Consider the following 19,332-nt stretch of genomic DNA (forward strand, 5'->3'; position numbering starts at 1 on the left):
TTGGGGTTGTGTAACAAAAATTTATAGTGCACTCAATAAGCATGTTTGCGTCACTTTCTCTACTTTTGCTCAGTAGTGTGTATGTAGGAGTAAAGATAGCAATTGGTGGGAGTGATTCAAGGATGAGGTTTGGCTAAGAATAATTGATGATAGGGTGAGGAGATTAAAGATTTGATAGAGGAGAACAGGGTAGAGTTGAATTGACTCATAAGAATAAAGAAGGGGAATAGAGAAGATTATGCCTAGCGCAAGAAAGATAGCCTGGGGAGAATTAAGAAGTCAAGGGATTGGAGGTCACTGGGCAGAAGAGCAGAGTTTTGTAAAGGAAAGCAGAGAGAGAGGTGAAAGCCAATAGACTAATCAGATAAAAGGATTTTAGACTTCTTGAACACAGAGCTAGCACATTTGTAAATGTTGGCAAGATCAAGGATATCTTTGTGACTGAGGTAGGTTGGAGTAGTCCAGGGGAAGTGAGTGGGTTGAAGAACTATGTTTGAGGGAGAATTGATGCATCTGTTGGGAAATTTTGTATGAAAGTTGGAACTGGGGACTGAATTTATGCTATTTTAGGACTGCAGGGTGAATGAAAGGAGTGATGAATCATCTCTTCTGTCCACATTCCCTGCCTTAATAGTGTTTTAAATGAATGATTTCATGATAAGTTGGCATATACACTGGGAAATGAAATACGCTAAACATATATCTGCATGAAATGTTTTTATTTAGGAACCCTTACTTTATGGATTAGAAGTGACACTACATATCAGGTCTAAGGTAGAAGAACTGTAAGGGCTAGGCAAAATTAGCATTAGGTGACTTGCCCTGGGTCACCCAGCTAGGAAGTTTCTGAGGCCAGATTTGAACCCAGGACCTCTAATGTCCAGATCTGATTCTTTATCCACCTAAATGCCTCCACATGAAATTTATTGAAGGATATTCTTTTCAGCTGACTGAGTCCTCATGAGGTCCAGAGACAGGGAATGCAGGAAAGAATGACATCTGATAACTGTATCTTGAGGTGGTCATCTACTAGCTGTCAGAAACAAATGCTTCCAGTATCAGACCAGTTCATTAGGGATGCAACAACAAAGATGACCCCTTAATCTTTCTTCTTTTTTATATAGGAAAAATTCTACCTCCTTGTATCAGTGATAATCCCACTAGCTTTTTTTCCCATTTTGTTTTGTTTTGTTTTTGACTTATCAAAGCTTTAATGTTGTGACTGGGGTGACTGGGGCCTATTCTATGTGACTTTCATCAGTCTCTTCTCTGTTAAATTTGCCACAAGAGGTTCACACAAAATGATGGAAGCCTCCCTCATTTTCTCCTGACATCCCTAGGATACCATTGGAATGTTCTGTCTCTCCACCTTTCATCCCTTGCAAAATGACAACCCCATTTTATCTTCCCAGCATATCTTTTCCAGATATTATGAGCTTCCCATTCTTCCTTGAGACAGCAATTATTCTTTGCCTGTTTTTTTTTTTTTGTATCCTCAGCACTTAGCACAATCTCTGGCACATAGTAGGTACTGAATAAATACTTTTTGTCTGACATAAGATCTTTTCCTTATAAGCTTCAAATATCCACTTACATTTTTTCTACTTCTTATTGCCCTATGTCAACAGTATTAGAATTTGGGTATTAAACAGAGAAGTCCTTATTTCTAGGAGAAGCTGGTGGTAATGGTGTTGGGGTATTACTAAAGGAGTTTAACAATTTCTTGAAGCAGTCTAATTCACTTTTTCCCCTGTTCAGTTCTGGGCTCAACTAATCTTTTTATGCTGTTTGTCCCAGATATACATACTGAGGGAAAAGCCCTGTAGCTCTCTACCAAAAATATTGCTTGCAGGTCACATTTACTTTTCTAAGGCTTGTTTGGAATTTGGAGGAACTAGAATGAATAAGTAATGCTAATATTTATAGGTGAGTCCTAAAAATAGAGTTGTTCTTTGGTTGAAAATGAACTTTGAAAGTAGCACGTGTGAAGGTTTTTGTTTTTGTTTTTTGGCTTTCAGTTTTTCCATTGAAGCTTTGAAAATTTGAAAAATCATCAAAATGTAAGCTTTTTCAAAAAATTGTTACATTGAAATAGGAAAGTGCAGTTTTTCTTTATTCTCAAGCAAGTATTGTTTCTAAATGTAAGTGGATAAGTAGTGCCTTTGATGCCTATTCTTTAGTATTTTATCAATTTTATCTGTTTTTTAAAGAGCTATTTTAGAACTTTGTTTCCAGACAATTTGCCAAGAAAACATATGAATGAATGAAATGAATTGGAAAGAAAATTATCAGATGTTTACTATGTGCCAAATATTATGCTGAGCCACTGGAGGTCACAAATGTAAAGGTAGAGATAGTCCTTGACCTCAAAGAAGTTTACATTCTATGTAAACTGGATTAAACAGGATTCTATGGAGAATCTGGGCCATGGAAGGGCATTTTGGTGAGAAAAGATACAGAGACAATGAGTGAAACCATGGAGGATAGACTGACACACCTTATCCAGGAATTATTGAAGAATTGATTTGATGATTCAGAATTAGAGAAGTAGGGGAGGGAGAGGGAAAAAGGGGTATGTTTATGGTTCCTATAAAGTTGGTTGGTGAGGAGCTTGTGGAGGGAATAACTAGAGAGGAAGGAGTGAAGTGAAATATGACTGAGACATTCCTGAAATAATGTCCCAGCAGAAGTAGTTACTAATAGTTTATGGAAGAGATGATCTGAGAGAAGGTATTTATCATTTGCCAATTTGATATATTCAGAAAATGTATTTACATTCTTACTCTACTTTCTTTGAGCACTAAGAGATCAGGTAAACTGAAATTTTATTTGTGAGCATATTCATAAATATATGTATACCCATATATAATGTAATTATATTTTCTGAATGTATCAATCAGGCCAGTGATAAAGAAATCTGTTGATTTTAGGTTCTTACTACAGGTTTTCAATGTTCATGCTAGTGAGAAAAGAATTTATGAGAGAAAAAAATTATGAAATTCTCTCATCTTTCTGTCATATAACTGCTAAAGCTATATCCTGAAACACACTTTCCAATTATTCCAAAATTGCCTATGATTCCTATTTCCTCTAGAATAAAATATAAACATCTCAGTCTTATACTTAAAGACTTCCACAATATGGCTTCCATCTAGTTTTTCAGTACTATTTCAGGTTATTTTCTTTATCTGCCCTCTATTCTATTTAAATTGGCCCAGTAGCTGTTCCCTTTTACACAATATTCCCTCTCCTTGGTCCAGCTGTCTGCACTGTTGGTTTCTCAAGTCTTGAATATCTTGCCTCCTGATCTCCATCTCATGCTCATAGGATACTTACTTCCTTTCAAAATGTGACTTAGGTCTCTTATAAGAGACCTTTCCTGTTTGCCTTAGTTCTAAGCACTTTTTCTCTCTTGAAATTACTTTGTCTATTTGTTGCATATACTTTACATTTATTTACTTACACACATATTGTTATTCCCCTCAGAAAGCAGTCTCCTTGAAGACTGAGGTTTTCATTTTTGTCTAGGTGTCTGCAACATATAGTACAATTCTTTGCATATGGCAGGAACTTAGTAAATGCTTGTTGAATTGTATTGTATTTAAATTTTTTATGCTGTTTACATACTTAATAAAGATTTTGGATTTTAAAATATGCTCACATTAAACATATTTATATAAGCGTTACAAAGAGCAGGGGTATACATTCTGGGGCTAAGGTTACCACTGGCCCTTTTCCTTTCTCTTTTCCCTTCAGAGGATTGACTTAGATCTCTGTTGAACCTATGGCTCATGTGCTGGAGGGGATTGTTCCCCTCCCCCTCTCCATCACACCTGAGGAAATTTATCATATGACCTGCCCAGCACCCAATGGGAGCACTTCCTCTCAACTGTCTGGGGTAAGGAAGGGGGTTCATATGAGGGTTGGGGTTGCAGTTTGGGCACTTGATCTCTAAAAGGTTTGCCATCACTGATCTAGAGTAATACTTGTCTTGGTATAGTTACACCAGGAGACATTTTTGGTTCATACTCTCTGTGTCTTTGCCACTGAAGTTTTCTTTGTAGAATATATTGGTGGACAGTGATATTATTTGATTATTTGAATCAGTTAAAGAACTTTTAGTCCACTTGATTTCAAGCTGTTCGAAGAACTCAGATGTGAGGCTGCAGCAAAGTTAAAAGTAAATAGATGTATTAATTTGACTTTATATTATTAGCACTTAGAATTTTCTGTATGTTTTCATTTAATGAAGTGTCTTTGAGGGAGATGGAAAGCTCCCATCATTCTTTGGTCACATCATTAGTTGCTGGTTGCTGGTGCCCTTCTTTTAACTGTGGATGAGAGTGACTTCACCCTTTAGAAAAGAATGAGAAGTAGTTGGCCTCTGTTAGCAACATCTGGGAAAACTACCTTTTAACTGCAGAAATCAGACCCTGCAGTCAGCCCGGGGTTGTCTTGAACTTTTGTTTATTTTGGGAAGTGATTGGATATCTTATCTTAGAAAGTTATAACAGAAAAAAAATTAGACATATTTGGCCAGAGGTTTTGATGTTTCTGCAATTATCTAAATCTACAACTATAAATACCTTCTTTAAGGATAGTTACTTCAGGATGTAATAAACTTCCAAAATGTGAAGATCTGCTTGGGATCTCTTTCAAGTTTGGTTTTTAGAGATGTTTTGTCTTATGTATGAAGACTACATAAACCAAAGAAGTTGGTTTATTTATTTTATCATTAAGAACTTGTTTAGACATGGTGTCTTCTTGTGAGGTGATGATATTGAAAATTAAACATGGGAGGGTTGGGAAATAGAAAGGATGGAGATGAAAGTCTGACTAATTTCTTGGACTAATTCCTTAGTATAGGAGTCCAGGTTCTTTTTTCAAGAGGTGGATCTGGGCCGATAGGGAGGGGAAGCAGGGTGTTACAATAGGCTAGTCATCTATTCACTAGAAATCTTTGGAACCAGCTGCCCAGTAACAACCTGTAACTGTGTGAATAGCTCTGACAATCGGGACTACAATTCTTTCCTTCTGATTATGGGCTGCTGGCAGAGAGAAATGAGGTCTGAAATAAACTAAAAATACCTCTTATTTTCTGACAACTTCTTAAAAAGAAATTTCTGGTCTTTGCCTTTTCTCTGGAGATATTACAACAGTCCAATGAGGAAGAAACTTGCAAAAACACACATGAATAAATAATAAGCCAACTTTCTGGTTAAAAAAAAGTTCCAGTAGTATTTGTCTTGCCAGGAGTCAGAAAAGGCTAAAATGGAGTTTGCCCTAGAACAACTTTAGCCTTTCTTTAATCTCCACAGACATCTTTTCTTTGGCATCATTCCTCTTTCTAGCTGGCCTTCCCCACCCTGCCGATAATTGCCATATGAGAGTGTGTGGCTTTCTTTAAATCACCACCACTGAATCTGAAACAGGGTTAGAGGTCTCCCATAGATAGCTGGGAAGGCAGTTCTGGCTTTGAGGCACTCCTTGAGGCTTCCTAGTTAGCCTTACACTGCCGTGTCCCTCCCTTTCCCAACTTCATTCAGCATGACCACATCCCATGGTTATTGAAAATGACCAGCACAAAGAACCTCTGAATCCTGGACTCCCAGACGTTAGACTCCAAGAGACATTTTTGATTATTTTGGCTATAAATCATTTTGGCACTTGTCACTGGAAACCAAGTTTATTATTGGTTCTCATATGTGCTTTTGATCATTTTTTTAAACTCAGTAGGTGGTTGTAAGGCCTGAGGACTTTGTCATTTATAAGAGGTGAGATGAAGAATTATGTCCTTGTGACATTTTCAAAGCATAAAATATCTTTGGTTTGTTTTTATTTCTCTGTCTTTCTCTGTCTCTGTCTCTGTCTCTCTGTCTCTCTGTCTCAGTCTCTCTGTCTCAGTCTCTCTGTCTCTCTCTGCCTCTCTCTCTCTGTCTCTTTCTGTCCCTGTCTCTCTCTGTTTCTGTCTGTCTCTGTCTCTCTGTCTCTGTCTCTCTGTCTCTGTCTCTCTGTCTCTCTCTCTGTGTCTCTCTGTGTCTGTCTCTGTCTCTCTCTGTCTCTCTGTCTCTCTGTCTGTCTGTCTGTCTGTCTGTCTCTCTCTTTCTCTCTCTCTCTTTCTCTCTCTCTCTCTCTCATCTTATTGCATTGATAATGAGAAATCCCCAAAAGAAAACTTTTGCCAATGAAGGCAAAAAACCTGCTAGGCAATTTATAGTCATAGAGAGTAGGTTGGGAAAATTGAAAATCATCTGCTTTGCAATTGGTAGTCTAAGTGAGTTGCTTGATGGCACTAAGAGTTTAAATGACATGCCAAGGGTCTCCCATCATCATTTTGTATTATAGACAACAATTTAGCTAACCTAGATCTTCTTAACTCCAAGGCAGGCTCTCTAGTTATTCTGTCAGATAGCCTTTCTTTATAACTTTGTAGACCCTGAATTCATTTGGAGGCCAAAATGGGCCATAAAAAGATAATGTGATGGTAAAATAAGATCAGACATTTTGTTCTAAGAAAATAATTAGCACAATTATAGACTACATGCAAGAGTGATATTTGCTCCTGGATCCACCAGAAGAAAGGGAAGGAGGATTGTGTAGGTGCTAATTTTGGGGAAAGGTAACTATAGAGAATCTTGGAAAATGAGTGGAGGGGGAAGTGATTAATTAAAAGATATTTTACTGTTGGCCATCTGGAAACTGACCCATTATCATTTTGCAGCCACATAATAATTTGGAAGTGAGTAAGATTTGAGAGCGGATCTAGTCATAGCATATTGAAGCAGTCATGTTGGTATTGAAAATGCTGAATCTAGAGATGGGAAGTCTTGGGTTCAAACCTGACCTCAGACATTTACTAGGTGGGTGATCCTGGGCAAGTCACTTAACCCTCATTGCCTAGCCCTTACAGCTCTTCTGCCTTAGAACTAATGTATAGTATCCATTCTAAGACAGATGGGAAGGATTTTTTTAAAATGCTGAATATCCCCATATCCATCATTTACATTTGCTGTGACTTTCTAGGGGGCTAGACTAGCTTGGTAAGGTATACAAAGAGTGGACCTTACTAGATTTTCTGTTTGTGTTCTTTGGAAAGAATACACTTTATTTGTTTGGGATTTTAAGATAAGGTTGGATGGAGAATGGGATAATCTAGGAGAAATCCCAGTGAAGAAAGGAAGATCCTAGGATTTATCTGTTTGACATACATCTGATATATTGTGACAAGACTTCCCCTCTTTTGATTCTGGTAGCAATAAACAGTAGTTCAGGAATGAATTGGGGAAGAATAATACATAAAGTGCATAAATATAAAAAGGAAGTAATTTTTATTTTTGGGTTCTTGAAGCTTGGTTAATAATTATATTGACAAAAATTTTCTTTTATAAAAATGTTTAATTTTAAAACTTTCATTAGAGTGAGATAGTAGTCAAATAGAAAGTATAGAGGTCGAGTCATAGTCTAATTCACCATCCCTATTCAGTTACTCACTTTATATTAGGCGGTAGATTAATTCCATTGCAGCAATGACATTAATTGGCTATATTAATGGCAGAAAAATATACACAAATATTTGAAATTTCAACTGATGACTTTAAATTTGCTATAATATTGCATCTGTGCATAAGACCCTGAAGATTTATTGTTGTTTTATAACTAAGGGCATAGAAATTGACCACAGCAGGCTAATTTAAAAGTAACAATTCTTTGCTAAGCCCAAAAGCTTAGTTGTTAAATGCCAAAGGGTATTAAGAAAAAACAATATTCAGTAGTTTAAAATGGGTAATTTATATCTCTGTCACCCAAAGATCTGATATGTATTAGATCCAATGAATCACTTCACCAGGATCTTGTAATGGAAGTAAATTTTGTTTCATTTTCATGGATGTAGCTTTAGTCAATTGAATAATAAATCATTGTGTCTTTCAGACCTCAGATTGTTAGAGTCTTTCAGGCACTACCACAAGCATATTAGGCAAGATATTTGGCAAATAATACCATTTTTAAAGACTTCCATAGAGGAAGAACACCTAGGTTCCTTTGATTATGCCTTTATTGTTGCAAAAAACTATGACATTATGTTAAGATGACAATAAAAATAAATAACATCACAGATCTGATGTAAAATCACAGAAGACAAAGATTTCATGGCTTTACTAATCTCATCCAGAAATAATTATATGACTAAATTAGTGCCCTCTAGTAGTTTTATATGAGGACATTCTGCCTTTTCCTCAGGAATAGTTTGTATATATAGGATTATATATATATATATATATATATATACATATATATATATATACACACACACACACACACACACAATACTTGGGTTAGAAAAAGGTAAGTATATTCCTTTGAATTCTTCTCCTTTAGGAAGCACATCTGAGCTGCTGAAGTCATAGCTTCATGAGAAATTAGTGGAAATGGTTATAAGTCAAGCTATACCTCACTTAAAAATATATAATTTTCTAAAGGTTTACAAAAAAACAAAGATTTTTTTTTATAAATGTAAAGATGTATTTCTATGGAATATCTTAACCCTATCACTAAATAATACTTAAGGATGTTGTGTTTCAAATGTCAATAAGTAACATTTAAGGGGACAGCTGGGTAGCTCAGTGGATTGAGAGCCAGGCCTAGAGACGGGTGGTCCTAGGTTCAAATGTGGCCTCAGTCACTTCCCAGCTGTGTGACCCTGGGCAAGTCACTTGACCCCCATTGCCTAGCCCTTACCACTCTTCTGCCTTGGAGCCAATACACAGTATTGACTCTAAGACAGAAGGTAAGGGTTTTTTAAAAAAAAGTAACATTTGAAAGGCCCCTATATAAAAGGTAATCAAATTCAAATCAAGTTTTAAAAAAATTAATACTCAAAATAATTTACAAAGCACTGGTGTTTTATTATGAAAGCCTAAAGCAATGTGGTTAGATCTATGGGAAACAGACATAAGTCAATTTGTCCTTTAAAACCACTCTGTAGCTATTCCTCTTTAAATCCTTTCTAAAGAGTTTTTTGTTAAAACTCTAGAATAGTAGATTGGAAAAAAAATCAAGGCATCATTTTAGTCAAGAGATCATAGTCCTCTTTCTTTATCCAAGTGAAAACATACTTCATACCCCCAGGAGATATTCATGAAGAGAAGAGACAATTATTTGCACCAAGTGCTTTTAAACATTATTCATAAGCTGGCCTAATTTGATATGTGCACTTAATAAATACTTATTGAGCTGAATATTATTTGCAAAATTAATGAGTGTATTTTTGATTCCTTTGTTCAGATCATCAATAAAGATAATTATAAGGCAGAATTTTGTATTAGCAAATTCTCTGGATAGGAAGCCTTGACTGGATAGGAAAATCTGAATCTTGGTTCTATCCCTAATTTATTTGTGCTATTTTGGCAAGTCACTTAATCTTTTTGGACCTTATTTACATCCTCTCTAATTTGAAATGGTTAAATTAAAGAATCTTTAAGTTCTCTTGCAATTTTGAAGTACTATTATTCTGTGATTTTATTGATAAGACTCCTTTGGGAAATAATTCCCAAATACTGAATTCTAAAAGGTTGTCATCAAGCCATTTGGATTCAGTCTTTAACATAATTGTTCACTTATTTTCCATAAGAATGTCAATTGAAATCAAAAGGAATCAAAAGCCTATAGATGCAAGTAGGCAAGGCAGATGTACTAGATATATTCTAAAGCTCACAAGTCTATGGGTTTGTCAATCACATGAAGGAATTTAGTTGGTAAGGTGTGATTTGCTTGTCACAAAGCCATGTTGATTGATGCTTAAATTCTGTTCTACATGATTTCAGAGTGATTGAAAATTTGTTCTAGCCATATAGTTACATGCTCATCGAATAGGGGTAGTTATGACTAACTGATTACTGCTGTATTTCTTTTGAATATTTTGTGATAAAGAGGCAAATTTACAGTTTTTGTAGTTTACTAAGCAATTTCCTGAAAACATCTTTGTAAGATACATAGCACAAATAATATTGATTTCCTTTATTTGTAGCTGAGGAAATGGAGAGTCATGGGACTGAAATGATTTTTCCAATCATGTAACTAGTATGTGGTCAAACTTGAGCTCAAACCTATCTCTTCTGTCTTCTCTCCTTCTATTATACAAGTATTGCCTCCTAGAAATTTATTTATAGATTAGTTTTTTTTTCATTCTTTGGGATAGCAGGTCCTGCTAAATAAAGCATTAACATAATTTATCACTTTTATAAATACAGATTTACATAAATTGTCTTTCCTTTGCATTCTATTTAAAAGACTTGGATTTTATTTGCTATGGTCTGGTCATAGACATGGACTAAGAACAACACAACTAAGCCAGTAAGCAACATAGGGAATAGTAGCAACATGAAACAGAGAAATCAAGCAGAAAGCAAGACATAGCATATCTAAATCAAATTTCCAAACAGAAGTTACATTTCTTGAATCTATCTCTTTTTGTCTATTCATATGACTACTACCCTGGGTTTGAATCCCTTATCACTTCTCAATTGGATTATTGTGATTGCCTCCTAATTAGTCTCCCTGCTTCTGGTTTCTTCTCAACAGAACCCATCTTTTCTGTACAGCTGCCAAATAACTTTTCTCAAAACACAGATCAGATTATGCTTCTATCCTGTTCAAAACTCTTCAGTGGTTTGCCATTTCCTATCAGATACATTCATTTTCCATCATTGGTAACACCACTGAATACTTACTTGTGTTCTCTAATCTACTTAATGTAGTTAGATCATTTTCTTTTTCTTTTTTATAATTTATTTATTTATTTAGAATGTTTCCCATGGTTACATGATTCATGATTTTTCCACCCCTCTTCCCTCCTATGTCCAGGAGCTGAGAAGCAAATCCACTAGGTTATATATGTATCATTGTTCAAAACATATTTCCATGTCATTCATATTTGCAAAAGAGTGATCATTTAGAGTCTACATCCCCAAACATATCCCCATCAAACCATGTGATCAATCATATGTTTTTCTTTTGTGTTTCTGTTCTCATAGTTCTTTCTCTGGATATGGATAGCAGTCTTTCTTGTAAGTTCCTCTGGATTGTTTTCAATCATTGTATTGCTACTAATAGAGAAGTCCATTACAACCGATTGTGCTGCAGTGTGTCAGTCTCTGTATACAATGTTCTCCTGGTTCTGCTCCTCTCACTCTGCATCACTTCCTGGAGGTTGTTCCAGTTCACATGGAATTCCTCCAGTTCATTATTCCTTTGAGCACAATAGTAGACCATCATGTCATCTGCAAAGAGTGATAACTTGGTCTCCTCCTTGCCTATTTTGATGCCTTCAATTCCTTTTTCTTCTCTAATTGTTACTGCTAGTGTTTCTAGTACAATGTCAAATAATAGAGGTGATAATGGGCATCCTTGTTTCACTCCTGATCTTATTGGAACCTAACCCTAAATTCCTATACTTTCTCGTGTTTTCAACAGGAACAGGTGGTGTATTTTGTCAAAGGCTTTTTCTGCATCTATTGAGATAATCATGTGATTTTTGTTGATTTGCTTGTTGATGTAGTCAATTATGTGGATGGTTTTCCTAATATTAAACCATCCTTTCATTCCTGGTATAAATACCACCTGATCATAATGAATACTCTCATGATCACTTGTTGGAGTCTCTTTGCTAGTATTCTATTTAAGATTTTTGCATATATGTTCATTAGGGAGATTGGTCTGTAGTTTTCTTTCTCTGTTTTTTTTATCTGCCTGGCTTTGGAATCAGTACTATATTTGTGTCATAAAAAAAAACTTGGTAAGATTCCCTTTTTGCTTATTTTTTCAAATAATTTGTATAGTATTGGGATTAGTCATTCTTTAAATGTTTGGTAGAATTCACTTGTGAATCCATCTGGCCCTGGGGATTTTTTCTTAGGAAGTTCCTAGATGGCTTTTTCAATTTCTTTTTCTGAGATAGGATTATTTAAGTACTCTATTTCCTCTTTTGTTAATCTAGGCAATATATATATTTGTAAATATTCACCCATTTCACCTAGCTTTTCATATTTATTGCCATTCAATACACTCTGCTATCTGCTTCTGCTTAATGGTTGAGTTCATCCCATTCACATTAAGCGTTATGATTACTACCTGTGTATTGCCCTTCATTCTATTCATTCTATTCATTTTGATCCTGCTCGTTCCCTTTCTCTCTGTTCCTTCTCACCAGTATTTTGCTTTTTGTCACCACCCCACTTCTATCTCCCTTCAATTACCTCTCTCTTCCCTTATCTTATTCCCCCTTTACTTCTCTGTAGAGTAAGATAGAATGCTATACCCCACTGAGTATTCTTGTTTTTCCCTCTCTGAACCAGGAAGATGAGAGTAAAGTCTAAGCATTGCCCATGAACTTTATATAATGACTTTTCACCTCTTTATGTTATATAATTTTACCTCATTCTCTCTTTCTCCTTTCTCTTTTCTCTCAGTACAACCTTGTCTTTTAGCCCTTGATTAATTTTTTACATTTCATTCATATGCATATATATCATATAGTATCATACATATTGTTCCATATTATCACATTTACATATACATCATATCATCATATACATCATATCATCATACTCAGCTTACTTCTATACCCTCTTTCTGTGTAAATTCCTTCTATATTCCCTACAATTTAGTATTTTTTGAGAGTTACAGAAATTCTACTTCCATGTAGACATATAAATATTTTGACCTTAATGAGTTCCTTAAATTTTCTCTTTCTTGTTTTTCATTTTGGGCTTCTCTTGTGTCTCATGTTTGGACTTCAGATTTTTTTTGTTTAGGTCTGACTTTTTCCTCAGGGATGGTTGGTAATCTTCTATCTTCTTAAATGTCTATTCCTGCCCCCCCCACCCCCCCGAAAGAATATACTCAGTCTTGCTGGATAGTTGACTCTGGGTGGTAAACCCAAATCTTTTGCCTTCCCAAATATCATATTCCATGCCTTTTGATCCTTTAACATAGAAGCTGCTAGGTCCTGTGTGATCTTGATTGTAGTTCCATGGTATTTGAATGATTTCTTTCTGACTACTTGAAGAATTTTCTCTTTAGCTTGGTGCCTCTTGAATTTAGCTATTATATTCCTGGAAGTCATCATTTCAGAATTTCTTTCTGAAGGCAATCTGTGAATTCTTTCAATTTCAATTTTATTTTCTTATTTAAGAAAATCTGGGCAGTTATCTTTGGTCATTTCTTGTGATATTATGTCCAAGGTTTTTTCTTGATCATGGCTTTCAGGTAGTTCTATAATTCTTAAATTGTATCTCCTCAATCTATTTTCTAGGATAGTTGTTTTTTCAATAAGATATTTTATGTTTTCCTCTTTTATTTTATTCCTTTGATTAATGTTTCTTGATTTCTCATGAAATCATTAGTTTCTAGATGGCCAATTCTAATTTTTAAGGCCTGATTTTCCTCTGTCATTTTTGGTTCTTCTTTTTCAGTTGGCCCATTTCTTCTTTTATCACTTTAATTTCTCTTCCTCACTTTTCCTTTGCCTCTCTTAATTGGTTTTTGAAGTCTTTTTTGAGCTCATAGAGCTCATTTTTGTTATTTAATTATAGGTAGGCTCTGTTTTCTGGGAAGTTGGGGGACCCTCTTAGACTTCCAGTTAGATAATTTCGCTATTGTCCCTCTTGTTCCCCCTCCACTACTCAAGACCAAAGGGTCTCCCCTTAATCAGTTCCACACACTCTTTAGCCTGGCACTTTTCTTATGTGCCATTCTCTGTCACAAAGGAAAATCTCTCGGGAATTCTGACTGTTGAAAATTCATCTAGAATTTCCATGTGAATGTAGAGTCTCTTAGGCCTGACAGCTTGTACACCAGAGGCTATAGCCAGCACAGCATCAATTCTCATATAGCAAGCTCTATGGAAATGACTTCTATATGTGACATGAGATCTATTGGGGAAGACTGAGAAACCAAGAGGCAAGTCACACATAAAATATATACTGAGTCTATGAGTAAAGATGGGTTTGTTTGGAGGTATAGGGATTCATTCAAAATGAGTCAAGGTATATGGCATTTTCAATGATCCCAAGCTATTTCAAGACATAAACTTTCTCACATTGATATTCTCCCAGTGATGCTATATGACTACAAATAATGGAATTAAAATTGCCAGTGAACCAAAGGGAAGTTACAGTTACATGAGAAGTAAAGTAGGATGCGAAATCTTATCAATAAAGGCTTGAGCTTAATAAGTAGCACAAAAGATATGGAATGTTTACACATGTAAGATCTGAATCAGATTGCTTATTGTCTCAGGGAGGGGGGAGATGACAGGAGAGGATTGGAAAGATTTTAGAACTCAAAACATTTTTTAAATGAATGCTAAAGAATGTTTTAAAATTTGTTTTTACATATAATAGGGGGAAAACGTTTAAACATAAATACCAGAGATGGGTTACCATCTGAAGCATAGGAAGAAGAAAACTCAACAATCATATCATAGATGTGTTTAAATATCAAGGTATGATGTGCAAACAACCAAAAAAAAAAGCATCTAAAGAATTTTTATGGAGACAAAGAGCAAGGTATAGACACAGAAGAATACAGTGACAACAAAGGAAACACAAGGAAAGTCCAAAAGAAAAATATGAATTTGACACAAATTCTCAAAGATTACACATTTTATCAATTTTGTTGAAAGTTATAAAATTTTTTCTAGATTTTCAAATTGCTAGGACTCCCATATTTCTTTATATTTGTTATATTTTTATTTATTATTTGTACTTATGTATTTTTGTCTTCTCTGTTAGAATATAAGTTCCTTGGGAGTATTATTTCATTCTTTATATTTGTAGCCTCAGCACTTAGCACAATACCCATATTAGATACAAAATAAAAATTTATTCATTAATTAATTTCTCTGAGATCATTTAGAACAGAAAATGTAAAAATTTAAGTACTATTAGATGGACTTCTAATAATAGATGGTATTATCTATATTTCTGTTCTTTAGAAGCTATGGCAATGAACAGATTATACACAGAAAAGCAGTGGAGGTAATTTTCATGCAAGTTGTTTAACATCATAATTCTCACATTGATTATTATAGTTAGTTCTCAAAGTAATTTTTTAAAAAGGATAAAAGTTTTGTTTCAAAGACAATGGTAATAAAGGAAAGACATGCTCTATATACAATGCTTATATGGAATATATATTAAAATTTCATAACTTTCAAGTACTTAAGGGAACATTTTAGCCCAGATTAGAACTGTTAAATACATTAAATATACCATTTAAAATTATTATTTTTAGTGATATGGTATATTGAAATATTCTATCAAAGGATCACCATAATTAAGTTTCTTAGGTCTATTTTAATACTCTGTGAATGATTTGTAAAATAACTATAAAATTATAAATGGAGTTTTTTTTAAAGATACTGGAGCAGTTTATTATTTTCTTTTCCAACTCATTTTACAGATGAGGAAACTGAGGCCAACAGGATTTTAAGTGACTTGACCAGAGCCTCACAGCTAATAAATGTCTGATTTGAATGCAGAAAGATGAATTTTACTGACTTCAGGCCTGACATTCTATCCACTTGGTCACTTAGTTGCATTAGTGATGTGTAATTAGAGCATCATTTTCTTTGAATGGTGTAAGGCTTCATGGTGTTTGAAAAATCCATTGGCCTAAAACTATTACTTTCCTTCATTTTGTTTATATCATTACTTTTCTCCCTCTCCTTCCCATATTGTGAAGGTGAACCTCAAGCAATTCTGAATTAATTAGCTTTTCCCAAATTTGTCAGTTTTACAAAAAACATTTATTCATCATTTCCCAATTATCTTACAGGACCCTTCAAACCAAAAATGTGGAAGGAAGAAAACTGTGTCATTCAGCAGTATGCCATCGGAAAAGAAGATCAGCAGTGCTAGTGACTGTATCAGTTTCATGCAGGCTGGCTGTGAGCTGAAGAAAGTTCGTCCCAATTCTAGGATTTACAATCGTTTTTTTACCCTGGATACAGATCTTCAAGCTCTTCGCTGGGAGCCCTCTAAGAAGGATCTTGAAAAAGCAAAGCTCGATATTTCTGCTATAAAAGAGATCAGGCTTGGGAAGAACACAGAGACATTTAGGAACAATGGACTTGCAGACCAGATTTCTGAGGATTGTGCCCTGTCTATACTTCATGGGGAGAACTATGAGTCTCTGGACCTGGTTGCCAATTCAGCTGATGTAGCAAACATTTGGGTTTCTGGTTTACGGTACCTGGTCTCTAGAAGTAAGCAACCCTTTGACTTAATGGAAGGCAGTCAGAATACTCCAAGGTTCATGTGGCTAAAAACAGTATTTGAAGCAGCAGATGTTGATGGCAATGGGATTATGCTAGAAGACACATCTGTAGAGTTAATTAAACAACTCAATCCCACCCTGAAGGAATCCAAAATCAGGTTAAAGTTTAAAGAAATCCAGAAGAGCAAAGAGAAATTAACCACCCGGGTGACAAAAGAGGAATTCTGTGAAGCTTTTAGTGAACTTTGTACCAGACCAGAAGTCTATTTCTTACTTGTACAGATTTCCAAAAACAAAGAATATTTAGATGCCAATGACCTCATGCTGTTTTTAGAAGCTGAACAAGGAGTTGCTCATATAACCGAAGAGATGTGTTTAGACATTATTCGAAGGTATGAGCTTTCTGAAGAAGGGCGACTCAAAGGTTTCCTTGCAATTGATGGATTTACTCAGTATTTATTATCACCGGAATGTGATATTTTTGATCCTGAGCAAAGAAAGGTGGCTCAAGACATGACCCAACCATTATCACACTATTATATCAATGCCTCTCATAACACTTATCTAATAGAAGACCAGTTCAGAGGACCTGCCGATATTAATGGCTACGTTCGGGCTTTAAAAATGAGTTGTCGGAGTATAGAACTGGATGTAAGTGATGGGCCAGACAATGAGCCAATCCTTTGTAATCGTAACAATATGGCGACATCCCTTTCCTTTCGCAGCGTCATAGAGGTGATAAACAAATTTGCCTTCGTGGCTTCTGAATACCCACTTATCCTTTGCTTGGGCACTCATTGTTCAGTACCACAGCAGAAAGTCATGGCCCAACACATGAAAAAGATCTTTGGCAACAAGCTGTACACCGAAGCACCTTTGCCTTCCGAAGCCTACCTCCCCTCCCCTGAGAGGCTAAAAGGAAAAATAATTGTGAAAGGAAAGAAGTTGCCTCCTGATCAGGATTTGATGGAAGGAGAAGTCACAGATGAAGATGAAGAAGCCGAAACGTCTCAGAGGATGTCGGAGGACTATAATGGTGAACAGAAGTTGATATGCCTCTGTAGAGAACTATCGGATTTGGTATCTATATGTAAATCTGTGCAGTATAGGGATTTCGAAATTTCTATGAAGAGCCAAAGTTATTGGGAAATCTGCTCATTTAGTGAGACAGAGGCCAGCAGAATCGCCAATGAATATCCAGAGGACTTTGTAAATTATAATAAAAGGTTCTTATCGAGGGTTTACCCAAGTGCTGTGAGGATAGATTCCAGTAATTTGAACCCCCAGGACTTCTGGAATTGTGGCTGTCAGATCGTGGCAATGAATTTCCAGACTCCGGGTCCAATGATGGATCTCCATACAGGCTGGTTTCTCCAGAATGGAGGCTGTGGATATGTCCTCCGGCCCTCCGTCATGCGGGATGAAGTCTCTTACTTTAGTGCCAATACGAAGGGTATCGTTCCGGGGGTCTCTCCTCAAGTCCTACACATCAAAATTATCAGTGGTCAGAATTTTCCCAAACCCAAAGGAGCTTGTGCCAAAGGGGATGTCATCGATCCTTATGTTTGTATTGAAATACACGGTATTCCTGCAGACTGTTCAGAACAAAGGACTAAAACGGTTCAACAGAACAGTGATAATCCCATTTTTGATGAAACTTTCGAGTTTCAGATAAACCTGCCTGAGCTTGCCATGATCCGTTTTATGGTCTTGGATGACGACTACATCGGGGATGAGTTTATAGGACAGTATACGATACCGCTGGAGTGCCTGCAGCCTGGCTATCGACACATCCCTTTGCGCTCTTTTGTGGGAGATATCATGGAACATGTAACACTGTTTGTTCACATAGCAATAACCAACCGAAGTGGAGGAGGAAAGACCCCAAAGCGCAGCCTTTCAGTAAGAATAGGGAAGAAGGTTAGGGAATACACTATGCTCAGGAATGTTGGTCTGAAAACCATAGATGACATCTTTAAAATAGCTGTTCATCCCTTGAGAGAAGCCATGGATGTGAGAGAAAATATGCAGGTAATATGACCCTTCTGACACTTGTGCTTTTTATTAAATTCTTTCTCAAGAAAGAATAATAATAGTATATTATGAACCATCATTTACATAAGATTTGTAAAATGTTATATATATGTATACACATACATATATTTTCATGTGACCCTCGCAGCAACACTGAGAAGTAGCTATAGTGTTATTTTTTCAATTTTACAGGTGAATAAAAGGAGGCTTACAGAAGTAGGGTAACTTGTTCAGGGTCACACATGTAATAAATATTTGACTCAAGATTTGAACTCAGAACTACAGGTTAAGCACTCTATTCTTTGAACCATCTAGTATCTTTATATATGGTTTATGCCTAGAAAAATGATCAGAATCATTGTCAAAAATACAATATGTCAAAAATAATATGAAAGAGCTAAGTTCAGGACTTCTGATGGACTGTGCTTAAGCGTCAGTGTTTCTTGTTTCAAATTTGTAAATATGTTAAGTGTGCCTTTATGCTCATTGTAGTAAGCACTTAATAACTTTGTTGTTGAATTGAACCAATCTGCAATTTATCCCCCACCCCACCTTCAAAACTTCTTTCTCCACCAAATGAATCACTTGAACTGGTAGACATTTAGCATATTGATCAATATCATAATTTATCAATTGACTGCAGGCAGATATTCATACTTTATCATCAAATGATATTTGCAAGTTTATGTTGGATAGCACTTATTCTGTTAAGAACTTGTTCTGCTAAACTGTGCCTTTTTTTTAGTCCACTTTCAGTTTTATTGAAATGTCTTTTTTTATATCATATATATTGATGGATTACTCCCACTTTGTGAGAAGCCTGTCACAGTTAAGTAACGACAATAATCCAGTGACCTCATCTGAAAATGCATATAATTTTTCACATCTTTATTGCCTCTCTTCTTTTTCTCTCTCTCTAGATCTATGATGAAACATGCTATCCTTTACAGAGAGGTGATTTAGGATGCAAAAGGAGACTGTCTATCTACCTACCTACCTACCTACCTACTTACCTACCTACCT

At 35.6% G+C, this 19,332-nt stretch overlaps 1 protein-coding gene across 1 annotated transcript in view; it reads left to right on the forward strand.

Annotated features, from left to right (window-relative positions):
- Nucleotides 1-19,332, forward strand: part of PLCL1 (phospholipase C like 1 (inactive)) — a 444,060-nt gene that overhangs the window by 344,193 nt on the left and 80,535 nt on the right. Inside the window, exon 2 of the mRNA XM_003341291.4 lies at nucleotides 15,835-18,306. Within this exon, the coding sequence (XP_003341339.3) occupies nucleotides 15,835-18,306 (2,472 nt within the window). The remainder of the gene's footprint in view (nucleotides 1-15,834; nucleotides 18,307-19,332) is intronic.

Source organism: Monodelphis domestica, chromosome 4 (assembly GCF_027887165.1).
Source record: "Monodelphis domestica isolate mMonDom1 chromosome 4, mMonDom1.pri, whole genome shotgun sequence".
Taxonomy (NCBI): Eukaryota; Metazoa; Chordata; class Mammalia; order Didelphimorphia; family Didelphidae; genus Monodelphis; species Monodelphis domestica.